The sequence below is a fragment of the Tachysurus fulvidraco genome, chromosome 9, assembly GCF_022655615.1.
Source record: "Tachysurus fulvidraco isolate hzauxx_2018 chromosome 9, HZAU_PFXX_2.0, whole genome shotgun sequence".
In the NCBI taxonomy this organism is placed as follows: domain Eukaryota; kingdom Metazoa; phylum Chordata; class Actinopteri; order Siluriformes; family Bagridae; genus Tachysurus; species Tachysurus fulvidraco.
Window position 1 is genome coordinate 16364683 of NC_062526.1, and position 19191 is coordinate 16383873.

The 19191-nt window shown below is 37.2% G+C and overlaps 1 protein-coding gene across 5 annotated transcripts in view; it reads right to left on the reverse strand.

Annotated features, from left to right (window-relative positions):
• The window catches only part of slc4a5a (solute carrier family 4 member 5a), a 48177-nt gene that overhangs the window by 15121 nt on the left and 13865 nt on the right, over positions 1-19191 (reverse strand). For 3 of the 5 annotated variants that reach the window (XR_003439730.2, XM_027140523.2, XM_027140555.2), the window contains exons 1-11: positions 15778-15835; positions 13034-13092; positions 10817-11035; positions 6055-6187; positions 5550-5710; positions 4790-4942; positions 4498-4593; positions 4141-4196; positions 2469-2626; positions 1717-1804; positions 1451-1605 (exon numbers count right to left, since the gene is read on the reverse strand). Coding sequence is in view for 4 of the 5 variants with exons in the window: in XM_027140523.2 (XP_026996324.2) it covers positions 1451-1605; positions 1717-1804; positions 2469-2626; positions 4141-4196; positions 4498-4593; positions 4790-4942; positions 5550-5710; positions 6055-6187; positions 10817-11035; positions 13034-13092; positions 15778-15794 (1295 nt within the window). In the remaining variant the exon portion in view is untranslated. Of the gene's footprint in view, positions 1-1450; positions 1606-1716; positions 1805-2468; positions 2627-4140; positions 4197-4497; positions 4594-4789; positions 4943-5549; positions 5711-6054; positions 6188-10816; positions 11036-13033; positions 13093-15777; positions 15836-18779; positions 18874-19191 lie in introns of those variants that run through there. The other 2 variants (XM_027140544.2, XM_027140534.2) reach the window with 2 other exon arrangements.

Here is a 19191-nt window from a genome sequence, read left to right on the forward strand (position 1 = left end):
GGCTGTGTGTTTTGGGTCATTGTCATGCTGAAATATCCATCCATGACCCATTTCCAATGCCCTGGTTGAGGGAAGGAGGTTCTCACACAAGATTTGGCGGTACATGGCTCCGTCTATGGTCCCTTTGATGCGGTGAAGTTGTCTTGTTCCCTTTGAAGAAAAATACACCAAAGCATAATGTTTCCACCTCCATGTTTCATAGTGGGGATGGTCATAGGCAGCATTCCCTCTCCTCCAAACACGCCGATTTGAGTTGATGCCTTGATTTTGGTCTCACCTGACTAAAGATTTCACCTAGTTGTGAATCATTTAGATGTTCATTAACAAACTTCAGAAGGGCCTATCTATGTGCTTTATTGAGCAGGGGAACCTTGCAAGCGCTGCAGGATTTCAGTCCTTCATGGGGTAATATGTTACCTTTGATATATATATATATTTTTATATTGGTAATTATGGTTCCAGTTGCCTTCAAGATCATTTTCAAGATCCTTCCATATGGTTCTGGGTTGATTACTCACCGTTCTCATGATCAATGAAACTCCACGAGGTGAGATCTTGCAAGGACCGAGGGAGACTGACAGTTATTTTGTGTTTCTTCTAGTTGCAAATAATCGCACCAACTGTTGTCACTTTCTCACCAAGCTGCTTGGTGATGGTCTTGTAGCCCATTCTAGCCTTGTGTAGGTCTACAATCTTGTCCCTGACATCCATTTAATAGTTCTTTGGTCTTGGCCATGGTGAAGAGTTTGAAATCTGATTGACTGATTGCTTCTGTGGACAGGTGTCTTTTATACAGGTAACAAGCTGAGATTAGGAGCACTCCCTTTAAGAGCAAATCAATTCAAGTCAATTTATAACTAATTAGATTTTTTTTTGTTATTTTGTCTCTCGCGGTTAAAATACTGATAATTATGTAATGATAAACTGATCATTTCTTTGTCAGTGGGCAAATGTACAAAATAAACAGGGAATAAAATAATTTTTCCCTTCACTGTTATGCCAAAATATGAAATAGTGAAAACAAGGTGGAGATGAAAAGCAACAAAAAAATGTATTATTATAATCAATAACCATGACTTCTTATTCAAAGACACCCCTTCTAGGGCCCTTCATTCAACCCCAATTCAATAGGCTACAAAATGGCTTTAAAAATTTCTAAAAACAGAATATCATGTTGTGCAAGTGGATGAAGCTAGAGGCTGTATTAGCCAGTTTTTTCCTGAACATGTGATCACTAAGGCTAAATCTCTGTTGCCCTGTCACCAAATTTGGAATTATGACCCCACTGCCACAGCAGGACTACAATTTGTAATATACAGCCCATGCTTTCATTGTAGGCATGGATGGATGTTAGCTAGCTTAACTAACAAAGCTGGAATCCTATTGTATAAAATAGTGCTAAAAAGACCATCTCCATTATTGTCTATTATCCAGACTATTCTGGCTTTACCTCTTGTCAGCAGATGGCACTTTTTTGGGTGGTTCAATGCGAATTTTGGGGTCCCACTCGCCAGGTGGAAGCACAGTCACCTCATCCAAGAACTCATCGATGCCTGCAATCAGGTCCTCTCGGTCCCGGGCCTTATATGCCACATCACTAAAGAGCTGGAATTAAAACTTGCAGAGTTATTATGCTGGATTTTGTAGCTTTGATTAATTTATGATTTTACAAATTGACTTCTGAATTTTTGAAAAGAAGATTATATTCATGCTTACATCATCCACCATAAGTGTGGCGATAGCACGGCCAATTTCATTGTAGGACTTGCCTTTGCCAGGAGGGCCCAGAAGCACAAACAAAAACCTGTAATAAGAAAAGTTACATTTATAAACTTAAATTTAAAAATAAGAAATTGCTGTTAACTGGTAGACAGCAGGACCTTGTTATAGATTGTTAACAGAGGCTGCATCTGGGCACCAGGACCTAGATCCAGAGTGGAAGTTGTAGTAATACAAGGGGACCTGGGTCTTGGTATGGTGTGGTGAATATGTTGATACTTGATTTTGACCTTCATAAACTGGAGTAAATGTGCTCTGTTCTTTGTACTAGAACCTTAATACAGAGTGGTATATGTGGTAATTGGTAGGAATCAGGACCATGGTTTGGAGTGGCACATATAGCTCTTGGTGGGTACATGGGTCTTGACAGAAAGTGGTAAATGTGGTACTTGGTGAGAAGTGTGACCTTGGTATGAAGTGATAAATGTAGTAATCTGTGGGTACTGGGACCAAAAATGAAGTGATACATGCAGGCCATAGGGGGAATTAAGACATTTAGAAACAGTGATAAATGTGATATTTAATCAGTACTAAGACCTTGGTGTGACCAAGTATTTATTATTCATTACTAAGGTTTTGGTACCAAGTTTTACTTCATAAGCACTGGGAATGGAATGGTAAGTGTGGTACTTGGAATACAGTATAAATGTTCTTGGTGGGAAGTGGGATATTGATAAGTATCAGTGTACCTGGTGGGCACTGGAACTTCAGTCAGGCCTCCTAGTGTTGTGGCTTGTGCAAGTCGTACAAAGGCCACAAAGGGTTTGTCAAGGAAGTCCACCTCACCAACAAGCACGTTAGAGGCCTCTGCATCCCTGGGGATCTTTTTCATGAACTTGTTCTTTAGCTGCAGTAATAATTAGCAAAGACAATGGTAATACTGACATCATACTCATCCTTACTGCTTCTGCATCGTCATCATGTATGTCATGTATATTTTTAAAATATTTTCCTGAGTGGAGTTTGCTATAAGCCAGAATAAAAAAAGGATATCTTCTTCACATACATGCACATTACTGAGTTCCTAAAGCAGTTTCTATTATAATTCTAATTATTCAAAATCTAATTAGAACTGCTTGAACACACTCCAAAGAAGGTTGACAAATGTATTCTCATTTTTATCTAAAACTCCTTATGAGCTTAATCAAGTCCGAAAAGAAGGTGATTATTTTTATAATCGAATTCTGAAGTGCTTTTCTGTGTCTGTGTGAAAAGCGTTATACTATTTTCAAGAGAACTTAATACACACTGTTCATGTTTTATTCAACACGCTGCAAATTCACACGGAATATGAACTGCCCTTTTATTTCTTTTCTATTAGTTTTTATTACCCTAATTTCTTTATCAGGGATTTTCACAGCACTCACAATTAATATACATTACCTGATGAGGGGATATATTATGGTGCTTCAGTCTGGTTTTACAGAAATAAAGCAGGGTATGTGCAAGGCCCGAGGATGAGGCACAATTAGTCTTAACGGAAAATCAATACTAATTCATATGCAGAATGCAAAGCTAACCACATTATAATTAACAAGCCACATCTCGGCAACACATAACACATACCTCTCTCTTATTTTGCAGAATGAAACATCTGATGTAGGATAATATTTAGCCTTAGAGATAAGGAGACATCAATGTAAAAGCCCTTTTCTTCTGGGTTCAAAATTATTTGTGCCCTCTGCAATTCACCATAAAGATCTTATAAGAATTGTTTTCTACCTCCAAAATGTAATTTGTCCGATAGTCTGAACAGGAGTAATAATATTTAAATACATGGATTTTTATGAATGATATATTCTGTTTAGGGGGGCACGGTGGCTTAGTGGTTAGCACGTTCACCTCACACCTCCAGGGTTGGGGTTCAATTCCCGCCTCCGCCTTGTGTGTGTGGAGTTTGCATGTTCTCCCTGTGCCTCGGGGGTTTCCTCCGGGTACTCCGGTTTCCTCCCCCGGTCCAAAGACATGCATGGTAGGTTGATTGGCATCTCTGGAAAATTGTCCGTAGTGTGTGATTGCGTGAGTGAATGAGAGTGTGTGTATGTCCTGCGATGGGTTGGCACTCCGTCCAGGGTGTATCCTGCCTTGATGCCCGATGACGCCTGAGATAGGCACAGGCTCCCCGTGACCCAAGTAGTTCAGATAAGCGGTAGAAAATGAATGAATGAAATTCTGTTTAAAGAGTGTGGTCTCTTCCAGGATGACACCACTCTCATTCCCAATGCATGAGGGCTATATAAGCTATTCTGGTGGCTCGTAGCGGCCCAACGTCTTACTAACACACACACCCATATATTCACATAGAAGTGTGTATATATGCATAAGTATTGTATGCAGACACTTTAAGAAGTTGCACTTTACCTGGTCAGTGCTTGGTGTGTCTGCAATATCGTTCATACTTCTGCTCTGGGCGTGACCTGTAACGTGCAAAAATGAATCCATACAAATCAAAAATTCACTCACATGCACAAGTTTTAGTTGCAAACCTAATGTAATCTAATTATTCAACTAAAAAATTCACACAGAATTTCCTTTGTGCATATACTGAACCAAAATGCTGTGAACAAATCTCAAAGCTAGAGCCATCATGTTTCCCACCAAGCCTCCACTCTGAATCTCAAAAATTTTCCAATTATAAAAATACTTGACTGGCTTGCAATGGAAATGTTCCTAATTGTCATTTAAAAAAAATCTTTTCTCGATAAAGGAAGGACGTACGAAGACGGCCGTAGCTTCCTCCGTGTTTGCTGTTCAGATCCTCTGTGGAGCGATTGTAGCTGGCAGCAGCTGCTGGACTCCGGGCTGGACTACGACCTGAGACACAAGCACACACATTTCAGTTACAGGACCATCAAAATAACTATGGAATTCACATTAGAAACCACCTGCTGTGAATTCTGTAAAGGTTCTCACCACACACCAGAGAACCCTTCTATGATACTAAATGGTACTTGTTGTCTAAGTGTGTGATGAATGAAGGTGATATTGAAAGGAGGTGGAGACGACTCACTGGGGGCGGAGCTGCCTTTGCCGATGTCAGCTAGTGAGCGGTGGATAGGTTTCTTGGTCTGGTGTCTGTGTTTCCTCAACAGCACAAAGCTGATCTTATCCCTCAGCTCTGGGTTGACCATGCCCTCCTCGATGTGGTGTTCGATGATGTCGTCTGTCAGGAAGCATACCAAAAGAAAACCCCCACAGGATTCCGTGTGAACCCTTTGTTGATGAGTTGAATCAAATGTTTTAGGGCAAAGACAAAAATAGCCCACTTTTTATCCCACCATTTTTTTTTTCATAATTCCCACCCACCATTTATCTCCGATCAATCACACAGCAATCAAGGATGATAAACTAACTCAAAGGAAAGTGCAATCTGCCATCTTCCTCATACATGAGCTCACAGACACCTGTGATTGGCTAGATTCTCTGTGATTGACAGGAGAGCTTAAGTATGCATGCCCCTCCCACCCAGACAGCCCACTGTTTTAACTAAACTTTACTGGAGAACATTCTGGTAAATTATCAGTCAGGGTTTGATTATTGGCTATTATTAAATCTGTAAATGTACAGATCAGTGAAAAGAGAAGATCAGAAGAGAAACGTTTTTCATAGCAATGGGGGTAAATACTTGGGTTATTATTTGGTGTATGCTTATGTGTTATAAAGCAGTGGGTTATTATTTGGTGTATGCTTATGATATGTAATATGTTACAAAATGTGGGAACCTTTGGGGGTGTGAATACTTATGCAAGGCACTAACACTTCGTCCTCACCGACGATCTGTGGCAAAGAATATCCGTCCAGGTCCAGCAGCACCACGCCGGTCTGCAGACATGTGCGCAGCTCGAACAGGCTGTGCAGAGACAATGTGGAGACGTGCGGCTTGCTCCAGCGCTCACCGCCCTCTTCAACCTTCTCCTCGAACTTCACCCACCTGATAGCACACACACGCACATGCACATGCACACGCACACACACACACACACACACACACACACACACACACACACACACACACACGCAAACACATCTAGCTGACAGGAGAGGAGGAGCAGCCTGCTGCGCTTCCTAATTTAATTAGTATTGGGAACCTGGTGTTTGTTCTTTATTCATGGTGCTGTCTTCGAATTTAATGTGTGTGTTTGTGTGAGTGTGTGAGTGTGTGAGTGTGTGTGTGAGTGTGTGTGCGTGTGTGTGTGTGTGTGTGTGTGTGTGTGTGTGTGTGTGTGTGTGTGTGTGTGTGTGTGTGTGTGTGTGTGTGTGTGTGTGATCTAATACCTGGCTGACTCCCTCCATTCCAGCTCGTCTCCCTCGTGTTGGAGTGTATCCATCTCGGTGAAGAGGGTTGGCGTGGGCATGGCATCTTCATCATCTCCTAAAATATACCTCAGACGCTCTGCAGCAGGGGACACTTAGGAACCACACACACACACACACACACACACACACACACACACACACACACACACACACACACACACACACACACACACACACACACAGAACCCTGGTTACAATTCAGATGCTGATCTATCATCATGAAAAAAAAATGTGATGTTGTAATAAAGGCTGGCCTTTCAAAATGTTTTTTTAATGGAAATAAATGTGTCCTTTCAAAACATGCTAGTAGGAAGGAGCCTCCAGTGTTGCCCTGTAGCATTTCTAGAAACATCAGCAAGGTCCCGTTAAACCTGTTTAGTTCAATGGTAACACTTAAACCGTCCTCATAATGAGCACAATAGATGCTTCTGCTTTCGCATGTCGTGACTCATGTGTTATAAATTAGCTGCATGACAGGCAGCTTAGCACAGGCAGATGTTGTGAAAGCTGCTTGTACCCAAGAAACACGCAACTTTGACTCATTACTGTGTGCAAGAGAGCTAGCGTGTCAGATGAGAGGCTTTTTTAGAAGCAAATCCCTGCAGGATCTGGAGAATTTAGAGTGTGACAGAAAAACATGGCTTACATGCGGTTTAGTTCTCTTAGATTTTTTTTCTTCTTCAGCTTTCAGTTTTTGCAATTTTTCCTTTTTTCCCCCTTAGCTGAACCTTCAATCTAAATCATTTACCTAAAGTACACTTGTTGAGTGAGACATCAAACTTTGACAGGAAATTTTCCACTTATTTTGTTGCCAGGCTTTCGTTTGGTTCATTTTGCTTTTTTTATTCAAGAAAAACAGACTTTAGTCTTTTTTCTGAAACCTAAGTCACAGTCTCAGAGACACAGGATTGGAAAATTCTAGTGCTGAAGCTTTTTAGAACATTTGTACAACTTTTCCAGAGTAATAATGTAAGAGCATACTCTGTCAAGTAAGCTATACAAGAGCAAAAACCTTTTATTTGTTCTTGGACCATGAATTATTTATCTTGTGCAGAATTTATTCTAGCTTGAGAATATGAATAAAAGATGAATAATAAGGCAATAAATCTTCTTTAGCTGGATTTGACAACAATTCAAGTTTCCCTGTGTAAAAAAAAAACTGTTTTAAGTTTCCCTGCCTTCATATCTAGAAATAAAATCATGTTGAATTCTGCTAGTTTGTACTAATTTTCTTTGATAATGCCGCTGTAGGGTTCATTCCAACAGGGATAATTAGATAACAGCGTTAGATAACAGAAAGGAGGATTTACAGAATACATGGAATATTCTGGAAAAAAAAAAGTGGATCAGATGATCCATTTCTTCGTTGTGTCATTGTCATTGTTTCTTCGTTGTGTCATCTAGTGGCGTAAAAAGTTATTTTTATCAAATTATATGTTTTTTTTATAATGTTCATTAATTACAAGACACAAAATAGGCACATTGAAAAAATCTCAGGAGAAATAAACAGAAAATAAAAAGATAATTTGATCTCGCTAAACAAGCAAGCAAACAAACAAACAAACAAACAAACAAACAAACAAACAAACAAAAGAACTGTTGCAGCACTTAGTTAATTCTACACACTTTTCTAGCATGTTGGCAAGGAGACACTGCTGTCAATCACAACAGAATCGGACACGCCAACACACTTCTAATCCAACTAAGACTGGCCAGTTTTTGTCTTTTTATTTTTTGATGTTCCAAGCACATCTCTTCCTTTCTCATCATCCTGAGAATTTAAGCAGCCAGACATAAACCTCTGGACCACAAAGCCAAGATCACAGCCTAGCTCAGACATTCGGAAAGGACCCTGGACTGGAACCTTTACAGAAAACTCTGCTGAGTGAAGATTAATAATCATACCTGAATAATCACAGGCAACACTGAGGGTCTGCCAGGAGGATGACATTTCTTACAGGGATCTGGGCTTCACCAGGTGCAGGGCAAAACATTTAGAGCAGAAAGGTTGGAAGTTGTTTTTTTTTTTTTTTGCATAAAAATATATTTAGATATCTTTTTTTGGTGGGTGGTTTTATTTTTAAATGATTATTTCATTTTTTTAGTGACATCAGGCTGGATCTGTACTTAAAGCTGTGGTTACTATAAAAACAAAGAATTCAACAGAATGAAACAGGTACAAGAATTCATTACCAACAGGCAAAAACACACATCCTGGTTCCTCAGACCAGGTGATTGGCTAGTTAAATGTTCACTTCATTTCATCTGTAAAATCTGTTTAATTCTTAAACCTGAAACATTAAAACTATAATCATGGTGTTCTTTATTTATTTATTTATTTATTTATTTATTTATTTATTTATTTATTTATTTATTTAGGCCATAGTGTACTTGTTGAAACCAAAGTGAACTCTAATTAGTTCTGTGCTATTGTGAAAGCCGGCCTGAGGGGATCAATAGCATCGAGTGCTGCATTGATGAAAAAACCCAGCCGCATTATTGTCTCTGTTTCCTGTCGCAAAAAGAAAAGTGCTAAATTGCTGAAAGACTGAAGGGCTAGTATTAATCCTTAAGATGCTACATGTGTATCGAGTCAAAGAGACGTTTCTTCGTTGTGTCATTGATTAGCAAGATCACTGGGTGTTTAAAAAAAATGTTTGTCCTGTTTTCTCAAAATGGTCAGCAATTAAGATGTAAAAATTAATAGCATTGCTGCAGAGCCAATTAGCTACTACATCAGGTGCAAATTAGAGTCTGTTTCCCGAAGACGGTTTGAAGACGTGGCAGAGGAATCAATTGCAATGATTCATCTGTTAACAGGTTTGCTTCTGAACTTAAGTCATGAACTCGCTTTGATTGTTCGTTATTTATTATCTCCATAATCGCTTCATATCCATTCAGAACCGCTTTGGCTTAGTCACGACATGCAGACTGATAATTACAGGCTGCTTCATTTCAGTTCTTTATCAAGGTTTATTTCTCAGTCATAATTCCGCTTTGTGAGCGAGACTCTTGTCAATGCAATCACAGAGATATCGATCACATCAAACTATTTTTAGGGAATTAATCATTTTTAGTGAATCATTTTAGAGAATCATTTTCATTGATTGGTCAGCTTTAAAAACTTTTATTTTGTTTGTTTGATTTGTAAAAAAAAACATTTATGAAACTTTATGAACTTACCATAATATTTTGTGTCTGTTTTATGTTTATAATATTTTGAATCAAATAGTTGGTTAAATCTGTGAAATAATGAAAGGAGGAGCCTCATCGTTAGACAAGAATGTAGACAATTTTATAATAACAGGAAGTTATTTTTGTTGAAATAAATTAGTTTGAAGTTGCTGTATTTTTTGTTCAAGTTTGTATATAACAACAACAACAACAACAACAACAATAATAATAATAATAATAATAATAATAATAATAATAATAATAATTTAAAAAACTGCAATGTAATTCGTGAGTGAATTTCAGACATTTTTTTTTATGTTTAAATTGATATTATGTCATATATAATGAACTTTATTTTGACATTTCCATATAAATATTTAAACTGCTCAGAGACACATTTGGTATTTGAAAATACCAAATCAATGGGTTAGTGAGACCTGCGTTACCAAAACAAGAACAAACCATTCTGTGTTATTTAAAGCCTCTCTAATGGACTGAAGGAGAAAAATATCGTTATTTAAACAGTTCTAAATATATTTTTATTGTATGAATTGATTAGAATAATGGACTCAAACATGTCCTATTGAGACTCGCAGTAGGAGCAGAGTTTTATTACACAAGCTTTTAAAGCAGCCTGGAGACGAGATCCAAAAAATAGACTTTTACCAGTTATTCTGTTCTATTCTGAGTGTTAATGATTCATTAGTTACAGTGGAATTAATCCTCAGTGCTCATGCCTGACAAAAAATACTGCATACCTATTTAGTATTCATACTAGTGTTGTTGTAAATGATATAAATATAGTATAATTAGTAATAGTAAAAATAGTATAATTAGTAATTATCTTCTAATAAATATACTATAAATACCCTCCTGTGGTAGGGAAAGCACCAGTTATCACCTTTTAACCTTCATATATATATATATATATATATATATATATATATATATATATATATATATATATATATATATATATATATATATATATATGTGTGTGTGTGTGTGTGATACAGAGACATTTTGCTGAACTCACTAGTGTGGCTGACTTCAGAGGGTTGAAGACTGTTTCCAGTTACATAATTTTTTTATAATAAAATTAAATTCTAAAAAACGCTAAAAAAAACATTAAAATAACAAATATTTATTTATTTATTTAACAGTGTTAAGGTATCTTCAATTCTGATTGGTCAGTTGGTTCTGACAGTTTGCACAACGTGTTGCTTTTAATGTAACTCATTTAAAATTACTGTAAATTGTTGTCAAACTGAAATGAAAGACTTAACGTGACTTCATCTCACCACCCTGGCATTGTGGTGTTTTATTACTTTATGCAACTAAAACACTCATTTTTGTGATTAAACAGGCAAGTAGGAACTTAAACACTCAGGCTGGAAGTGTTTATGTTTTGGGAAAGAGCTGATGGCTGATTATGATGCAGAGAAATCTGGTGAGTCTGTAATTAATATAAATAGACACTCACTTGATCTGCCAATAATAACATCTGTTATAATATTTAGATTCAGAGACATTTTGCTGAACTCACTAGTGCGGCTGACTTCAGGGGGCTGAAGGCTATGCTCTGTTTGCTCCATGTCATAACGCTCAGTGTCCTCAGACTCGTAGCGGTCATGGTGCTGGTGATCGCGGTGCGCACCTCTCTCGATGTCCGTGACATCATGACTCGAGATGGACGAATGCCTCCGACGACGTTTGCGCCTGTAGCCACGTGGTACTGGTACGCCGATGTAAATGGACTGATGATCTGTAGGTCGAGATTGAAGGTAGAGATCAAAGAGAAACAAAATGGAGAGACATTCAGGACAAAAACTACCCAATTAAACAAATTAAAGAGAAGAACTCAAAATCAAACAAACATCACCTAGATGGGCATCAAGTACTGATACAATATATAAAGAGCAATCATACCCAGGTCAACACAAAGTAAAGGATAAAAATAAGCTAAACAAGGCTGTAGTTAAGGACAAAAACATCCAAATGCAGAAAGTGAAAAAACCCAAAGAAGACACCATAATCTAGCAAAAACTAACTGAAGGATTTCAACAATTAACAGACAAAAGACTTTAAGAATTTAAATAGTGAATAAAAGATACTCAAAGCCAACAAATACAAACAAAATGCAGAGCCAAAAAAGACTCTTCAATCCAACAAAAAAAAACAAACACATTTCTAACAAAAACAAACAAAACACAACAAATTCTAACAAAAACAGACACCCAATTCATACGAAACAAACAAAAAACAGACAGAAAACATCAGGTTCTAACAATAAAATAAGACAAGACACCCAGTTACAACAAACACACACAGCTCGAACAAAAGACCTTTAAATCTTACAAAAAACAAATAAAAACACTTCACTATATGACAGAAGTAAAAATGTGCCCAGCTCTAACAAAAAGACTCCAACAAATAATACACAAATAAAATTTTTAGATACAACAAATAATGACCAAAGCTAGATACAAGACCCAACAACACACAGATCAAAAAGAGTGAAAAAACACCTCAACAAACAACAGACAAAAGACAGTCAGATGGAACAAATGATGAACATAATGAGTAGCAAATGTGGCCAATTAAACCACAGCACAATTTTTATCTAATGAAGGTCTCTGCTTTTGTAACTGTCAATGATGATTAGCAGCCAAGAATCTGATTGTGGCAGGTAATTTCATGCTCCAGCTAACGTAATGTTTTTTTAGTTGTTGTTGTTTTTTATTATTTTTATTATTATTATTTCACATCCATGATCAGATGAAGGAATTCTGTTTCGATAAGACAGTACAGTCTCACTCTTCTCCGAGTTCCTCATTGTTTTTGTCTGTCGAATTAACTCTCACTGGACTGGTCCAGAAAATATGGTGCAGTATGCAAGGGAAGAACACATGTCACTTCCTGTTGTCACTTCTGCAGGATTGCCTTTAGTAAAACTCATCTCATTCATATATTTACCTTTTGTAATTATGATTCTGACCTTCAGTGAATTCCTAATGTTCACAAGACAAGTTGAAATGGAAAATTCTACAACAAACCTGTACAGCACATTGAATGTATTTTGTTTGCTTATTTTTTTTGTTTGTTTGTTTTTTCAATTATTCTTATCTACCTACAGTATGTACTGTAAATCTTCTCTGTTGCAATTACCCACCATTGAGTTCCACTGGGCTCAGTGTAAAAGTGTATATATATTTATTTAACAGTGTTAAGGTATCTTCAATTTTATTGGTCAGTTGGTTCTGACAGTTTGCACAACATGTTGCTTTTAATGTAATTCGTTTAAAATGATTGTAAATTGTTGTCAAACTGAAATGAAAGCCTTAATGCGACTTCATCTCACTACCCTGACATTGTGTTTTTTTATTCCTTTATGCAACTAAATAACTAATCTTTGTAATTAAACAGCCAAGTAGGAACATAAACACTCAGGGTGGATGTGTTTATGTTTTGTGACAGAGCTGATGGCTGATTATGATGCAGAGAAATCTGGTGAGTCCGGAATTAATATAAATAGACACTCACTTGAGCTGCCAATAATAACATCTCTTATAATACTTAGACTTTGCTCATAATGATATACTAGCTGTGTGTATGTGTACGCTTGTGTGTGTGTGTGTGTGTGTTACAAGAATCACAACATAATTTTGTAACCAGAAATTCATATTTTTTACCAAGATTATTATGAGGGTTAACTAAGGTCCTCATAAATGTGAACACCTGAATGAGTGTGAAAAAGACTCGCCTTCTTCTTCTTCTTCATAGCGATAACGACTGTTGCTCATCCCTCTATCATGGTCCATCCTGAAAGAGAGAAATGTCAGGAAGACAGGAAAAGAAAAAAAAAACAGTTCGAACAACATTTTGAGGTAAAAAAAAAAAGGTTTTAAAGTTTAAGTGAATAAATAAAATGTCTGTATATTTTAAGTCTATAGACATTTCATTTAAAAGTGAGGAAATTCTTAAATATGACTTTTTGAAGCACATAGCTTTTTGATTATAATGTTTACACATTTATATGGATTTTTACAGAAATGTTTTATGCAAGTTAGAATATTTACAGAAACCTGATGGGCAGCTATGCAGAAATATTATTATTACTAGGTATTTGACCTAAATAAACACTTAAGTAGCCTATTATAATGTACAACAATTTCCTACCTGAAAGAAAGAATAAAACTCGGTTATTTCTTTATTAATTTATTTATTATTGTTGCTGTGTGGCAGTGTGCCTCACTCGAGGCCATGACTCAGAGTATTGATTTTCCTGTCCTATCTCCTATCGATACATAAAATAATTAAAGTCACTCAGGCTCAGTGGAAACACACGTGATTCCACACAGTGGGATCAAAAACCACCGTGAGAACCCGTGCAGCTCGTGGCACATGCCAAATCTTGTTTTTAAGCATGTACCATCACCATATGTATAAAAAATACAACCTCTACAATGGTTGTTACTCATGTGGATTAGCAGTCAGTAATCACACTCTTCAACTCAAGTGACTGATTAGGGATTTTTCTTGTAGGATATCTTCTTGGTTGCATCCAACTGCAGGAATCCATTTGCTACAAAAGAGCTTATGAAGCATCATTGTTCAAAAGGTATCACTCAGGATACCTGAGGGCTACACAACCTCCTGTACTATGAGAAACAGCCATCAGCAAGTGGCAAAAATAATGCACACCAGTGACATTACCAAGAACAGGATGTTCATTAAAAATTGCTTAGAAGAGAAAGAGAAAACGGGTCAGAGAGTCTGTCAAGAGGCCTACAGCAACTTCAAAGGAAAATACATTCTTTCTGGAAAATACTGGTTCCACCCTGCATGTAACGACTATCTAATCTTTCAGGTCTATGGTCCTGGTGCAAGGTGCAAGCTTTGGTCAAACTTTGGAAAAACATACATCCACTCTCTCAAAATCTGTATAAAAACCTTAACTGTAACTGGTATACTTCTGTGCCACTTTTTGTCGCAAAAAGCAACACAACCCATAAAAAAGAACACATGGAAATCTCCACAGTGAAACATGGTGCTGGCGGCATCATGCTTTGGAGATGCTTGCCTTCACCTGGAAATTCTATGTTCTATGTGGAAATTCATGGATAATTTTAGATAAAATATAGACAATCTGTGGGGTAACCTAAACAGGGCCATGAACAGGAGAATACCCTTGCAGTCTTTTGGATTATTTGACAGTATTTATATATTTTAAGTCTAGAACTTTGATCCAAGTGGTTGAAGTAATTTCTTCCACTGTTCTCAAAAATTAGCATCAGTAATAGAAACCTTTAGTGTATCTAGGTACTTTTAACCCCTCTGGATATAAGCTAGCCTATATATATATATATATATATATGGCACTGGGCTGTAAGTATCCTCCCTGACTACAGAAGACTTTGCTTCTTTCTACCAGGAGAAGATTGAGGAAATCTGCCAGACCTTCACTTCAGCCCCGACTGCACTTACATCTCAGAGTATGGATTCCCCTACACCTTCATTGTCACATTTCTCAACTGTGGCAGCAGAAGAGATTTTACAGCTCATCCAGTCCTGCAATCCTACCACCTGCCCATTGGATCCACTCCCTACCACTATGCTCCAGACCATCTCACAAGACCTTTTGCCCTTCATTTCCATGATCGTCAATAGATCCATAGCATCTGGCCAGGTACCAACTACTTTCAAGAGAGCAAGGGTTATTTCCATCCTAAAGAAACCTGCTCTGGATCTATCAGACATCAGTAACTACAGACCGGTATCACTTCTCTCATTTCTTTCAAAAATTCTTGAAAGCATTGTCTATAATCAACTGTCTGTCTATCTCTCACAGAACAACCTCCAAGACTACAACCAGTCAGGCTTTAAAGCAGCTCACTCTACAGAGACAGGCCTTTTGAATGATGCCACCCTCAGATGCCACAGCTTCTGACCGGATCTCAGCATGCCTGGCAGAAATTTCATCATGGATGACTGCTCATCAGTTAAAGCTCAATCCTAGCAAAACTGAACTGCTGTTCATCCCAGGTGATCCATCCCCAGGTCATGACCTTGCTATATCCCTGCACAACGATCTGATCTCCCCTTCAGCCACAGCTCGCAACCTTGGGGTAACCATGGACAATGGACAATCAACTGTCCTTTTCCTCTCATGTTACTAATGTGACTCACTCATGTCGGTTCCTTCTCTACAACATTAGAAGGATTCTGCCATTTTTGTTCACACAGACTGCTCAGGTACTTGTTCAGTCTCTTGTCATTTCTAGACTGGATTACTGCAATGCACTGCTGGCAGGTCTACCTATGAACGCAATCCGTCCTCTGCAAATGATCCAAAATGCAGCTGCCCAGCTTGTTTTCAACCTGCCAAAGTTCTCGTATACTACCCCGCTGCTGCGATCCCTCCACTGGCTTCCGGTAGCTGCACGCATCCGATTCAAAACACTGATGCTGGCCTACAAAGCCAAAAATGGACCAGCTCCCTCTTACCTCAAAGCCCTCATCATTCCTCGCACTGCACCCCGCAACCTCCGAACTACCAGCACTGCTCGACTGGTTCCACCATCTCTCAGGGTAAGAGGCAAGTATACTACAAGACTCTTCTCTGTTCTGGCACCAAAGTGGTGGAATGAATTTCCCCTAGAGGTCTGGACAGCTGAGTCACTGGCTATTTTCAAGCAGTGGTTGAAAACCTACTTCAACTAGCACTTCTTTCCTTATCTTTTGCAAAAAAAAAAAAAAAAAAAAAACCTTTGACACTTTTTCATTGTAACTTTGAACAAATATTTTAAACTCATGGTATCTTAAGTATGTAACCTAGTGAACCAGCATTAATATATTCAATGTTAGAGATTTAAGCACTTATGTACGTCGCTCTGGATAAGGGCATCTGCCAAATGCTGTAAATGTAAATGTAAATGGAGTGTACAGATGTTACAGCTGTGTGGATATATGGATGTTATATTTGGTGTTGGCACTGGGTCAGGTTTTGCTTTGTCAGTTTTCTGGGCTGTAATTCACACTGTCACATCATCGATCAGTGCCCTGCTGTCTCGGAGAGCAAAAGAGACATTGAGGAGCTGGGGCAGGTCTAATTGATGAGCAATTGTGCTTCTCTTTTCCTCTATACAATCGCCTGCTCTGGCATCTCTCACCAGCCATCCAAAACTTCCTCAAAAACCGCATGAGACAGCAAGCGCTGATCAGGATTCCTGTACAGTCATTAATCACAGAACTATCAAGACTCCAGATTTTTTTTTCCCACTTCCTCTAAGACGACATGACCAACATTCTACCACATGAGCTCTGTGTTGCAGCTTCGTTTTTAAAGCAATAAGGTTGTTAACATGTTCATGCATGATGTCACGTTAAAAGAAAAAAAAAAACAGAAATCTTAAAGTATTTTCACATTAAAATATAACAGCATTCGATTGGGAATTTGTTAACACCTCAGAGTATTTTATGGGAATATAAACCCTTAAAAAATTCCAATTGTTCAGCTCTAGAATCATTTCACAAATACACTTAAAAGCCATATACAAAATTACACTACAGAATCATGGAGAATTCTGGAATGTCAGAAATGTACAGATTACATTATTCTATGTTTATGATTCTGGAATATTCCATAATATGTCATGTGAATCTAGAGTCTTCGTTTGTCATATAATTCTAGAGTATTTTAATGATTGTTATATGGTTTTAGATTTTTTTTTGTTTTGTTTCAAAAATATTTTGTGGGCTTTTTTCATACTATTTTAAAGAATGTGTCATTTGTCATATGGTTTTAGAATATTTCCTTGTTTGCCTTCTGATTTTAGAACGTTTCATCAACATGATTCAAAAGAATTTCATTGAGAACATTTCATAATTTCTAAAACCTTTCATTGCTTGTGATATGTTTTTAGAATATTTAATTGTGCTAAATCAATCCAGCATTTTTAGTCGATGATAGAAAATGTAAGTCGATCAGATATTTCTAAGGCATTTAATTGTTTCATATCATTATAATATATTTTTTCCTCATCTGATTTGGAAATATCCCAGAATGTTTGGCAGGCGATTCTATATTCTATTTAATTCTAGAAAATTGCATTACCAGAGGTTTCTTTAATGCTTTATTGCTTGTGTTATTTTTTTTATATTTTTCATTCTAGAACATTTCAGCATGTTTTTGCATGTGAGAGTCTCTGATTCTCTGACAATTTATGAACATTTCCTTGGCTGTAAAATTATTCTAAAGTATTTCATAAAATCCTAAAATATTTTAAGCAGATTTACAAATAAATCATTATTTGTCATAGACAATTTCATTGTTTATTACATGAATATTCACTTGAATATTTCTTTGTTGTGACGAGATTATTTTAGAATATTTATGTTATAAATTCAATATCATACAAAAATTTTCAACTGTTGCTATCAATTGTTTAAATCTAAGGTTTTTGTGGATCATAATTGTTATTCTGTAAGGTACCAGACTCAGTATAGACTCACCCCCAGGGTTCCCTTTAACACTATTAGGAATGCAGCATTTTCAACGTAAGTGTTTGCTTATGTTTGCTTGTTGTCTACACTGATATACAGTGACATTTACAGCCTTAAAAGCCCTTTTAGACTGCCATGGTAATATAAATCTGCTTCGCTCTACCTGGCCTGTCTATAACCAATCAAATAGTTTGAACATCTAGGATAAGGATATTTCTCGAAGTGCACCAGCATTTCAAACATGATACTAACAGTTCATTCTAATTTCTAAAATCATTAAGTCTCCCAAAAAACATGTGCAATAGAAGGATTTTAGAGATATATTAAAGCAATAAACCACTCGACGACACATGTTACAGTGTTTTTAGCACAGTTGAGGGTGCTCTTAGGCTGAATGAACCCCCGTGCTGTCTGGGAAAATTACTGTTACCAGCATCATCCAGTGAATTATTGCTTTTATAAAATTCAGTCTTGAATAAATAATTGGGCTTTTTTTTGTAGTAAATAATTCTTCTATAAAAATCACAGTAAGCTCTGGTTGCTAAGCAACTTTGTAGTCAAAATTGTAGCTTATTCTCTAGACAGAACGATGGCTGTTGTGGAAGAGATTTATTGGGTTTAAATCCCATCGCATCACATTTTACAGCAGCTTTAAACAGAGCAAGTCAGATTTTAGACCCAAACCTCTGTTTCTATCAGAATCATTCAGTACTGGCTGCACCTCTACCAGCCTCTATCAGATTTTCTATATAATGGATTTGCTTTGTATAAAAGGTATACAAATACAAAATTCTAAACAACACATAAAATCTCTTTAAGAATCTTTTTACTTTAAATAGTTATTCTGGATTTTCTAACCGCACGTCTATGTGTCTGTGAATAAATCTAAATTATAAAAGTTTTTTTTTTAAACTGAAATTCTACTATATGGAAATGTCAAGACTAAACATGAATGTGCACACACACACACACACAAACACACACACACGAGGAAGATGTCTTACCTGATTCATCTAAAGAGAGTAAAGAGCAGAGGAAAAGAGAAGTGTCGCTAATCAAAGGGATTCATCTATGCAGTTTGGGAAAAAGGTGAATGAACGAGCTAAAATTCCACAGTAGGCAAACTTTAGCAGTCTGTTCCATTCACACATACACACAAACGTGGCGTGCCCACACATACACACACTAACTAGTGCTCGGTCAATGATATGGACCACAGAATGATTCAATATTTGGAGAAATGGGATTCGGGAAATAGGGCATTGGGATGATAAAATGTGTGTGTAGGGGGCTTTAAGGTTGGCCTACAGCCTCCCGGTGGTAAATTGGTAACTATTTACCAATACTAGCACATCCTGAAACATGTTTTCTCTTACACTGCAGCACTTTCCAAATGACAGAATGTTCTTTTAATAA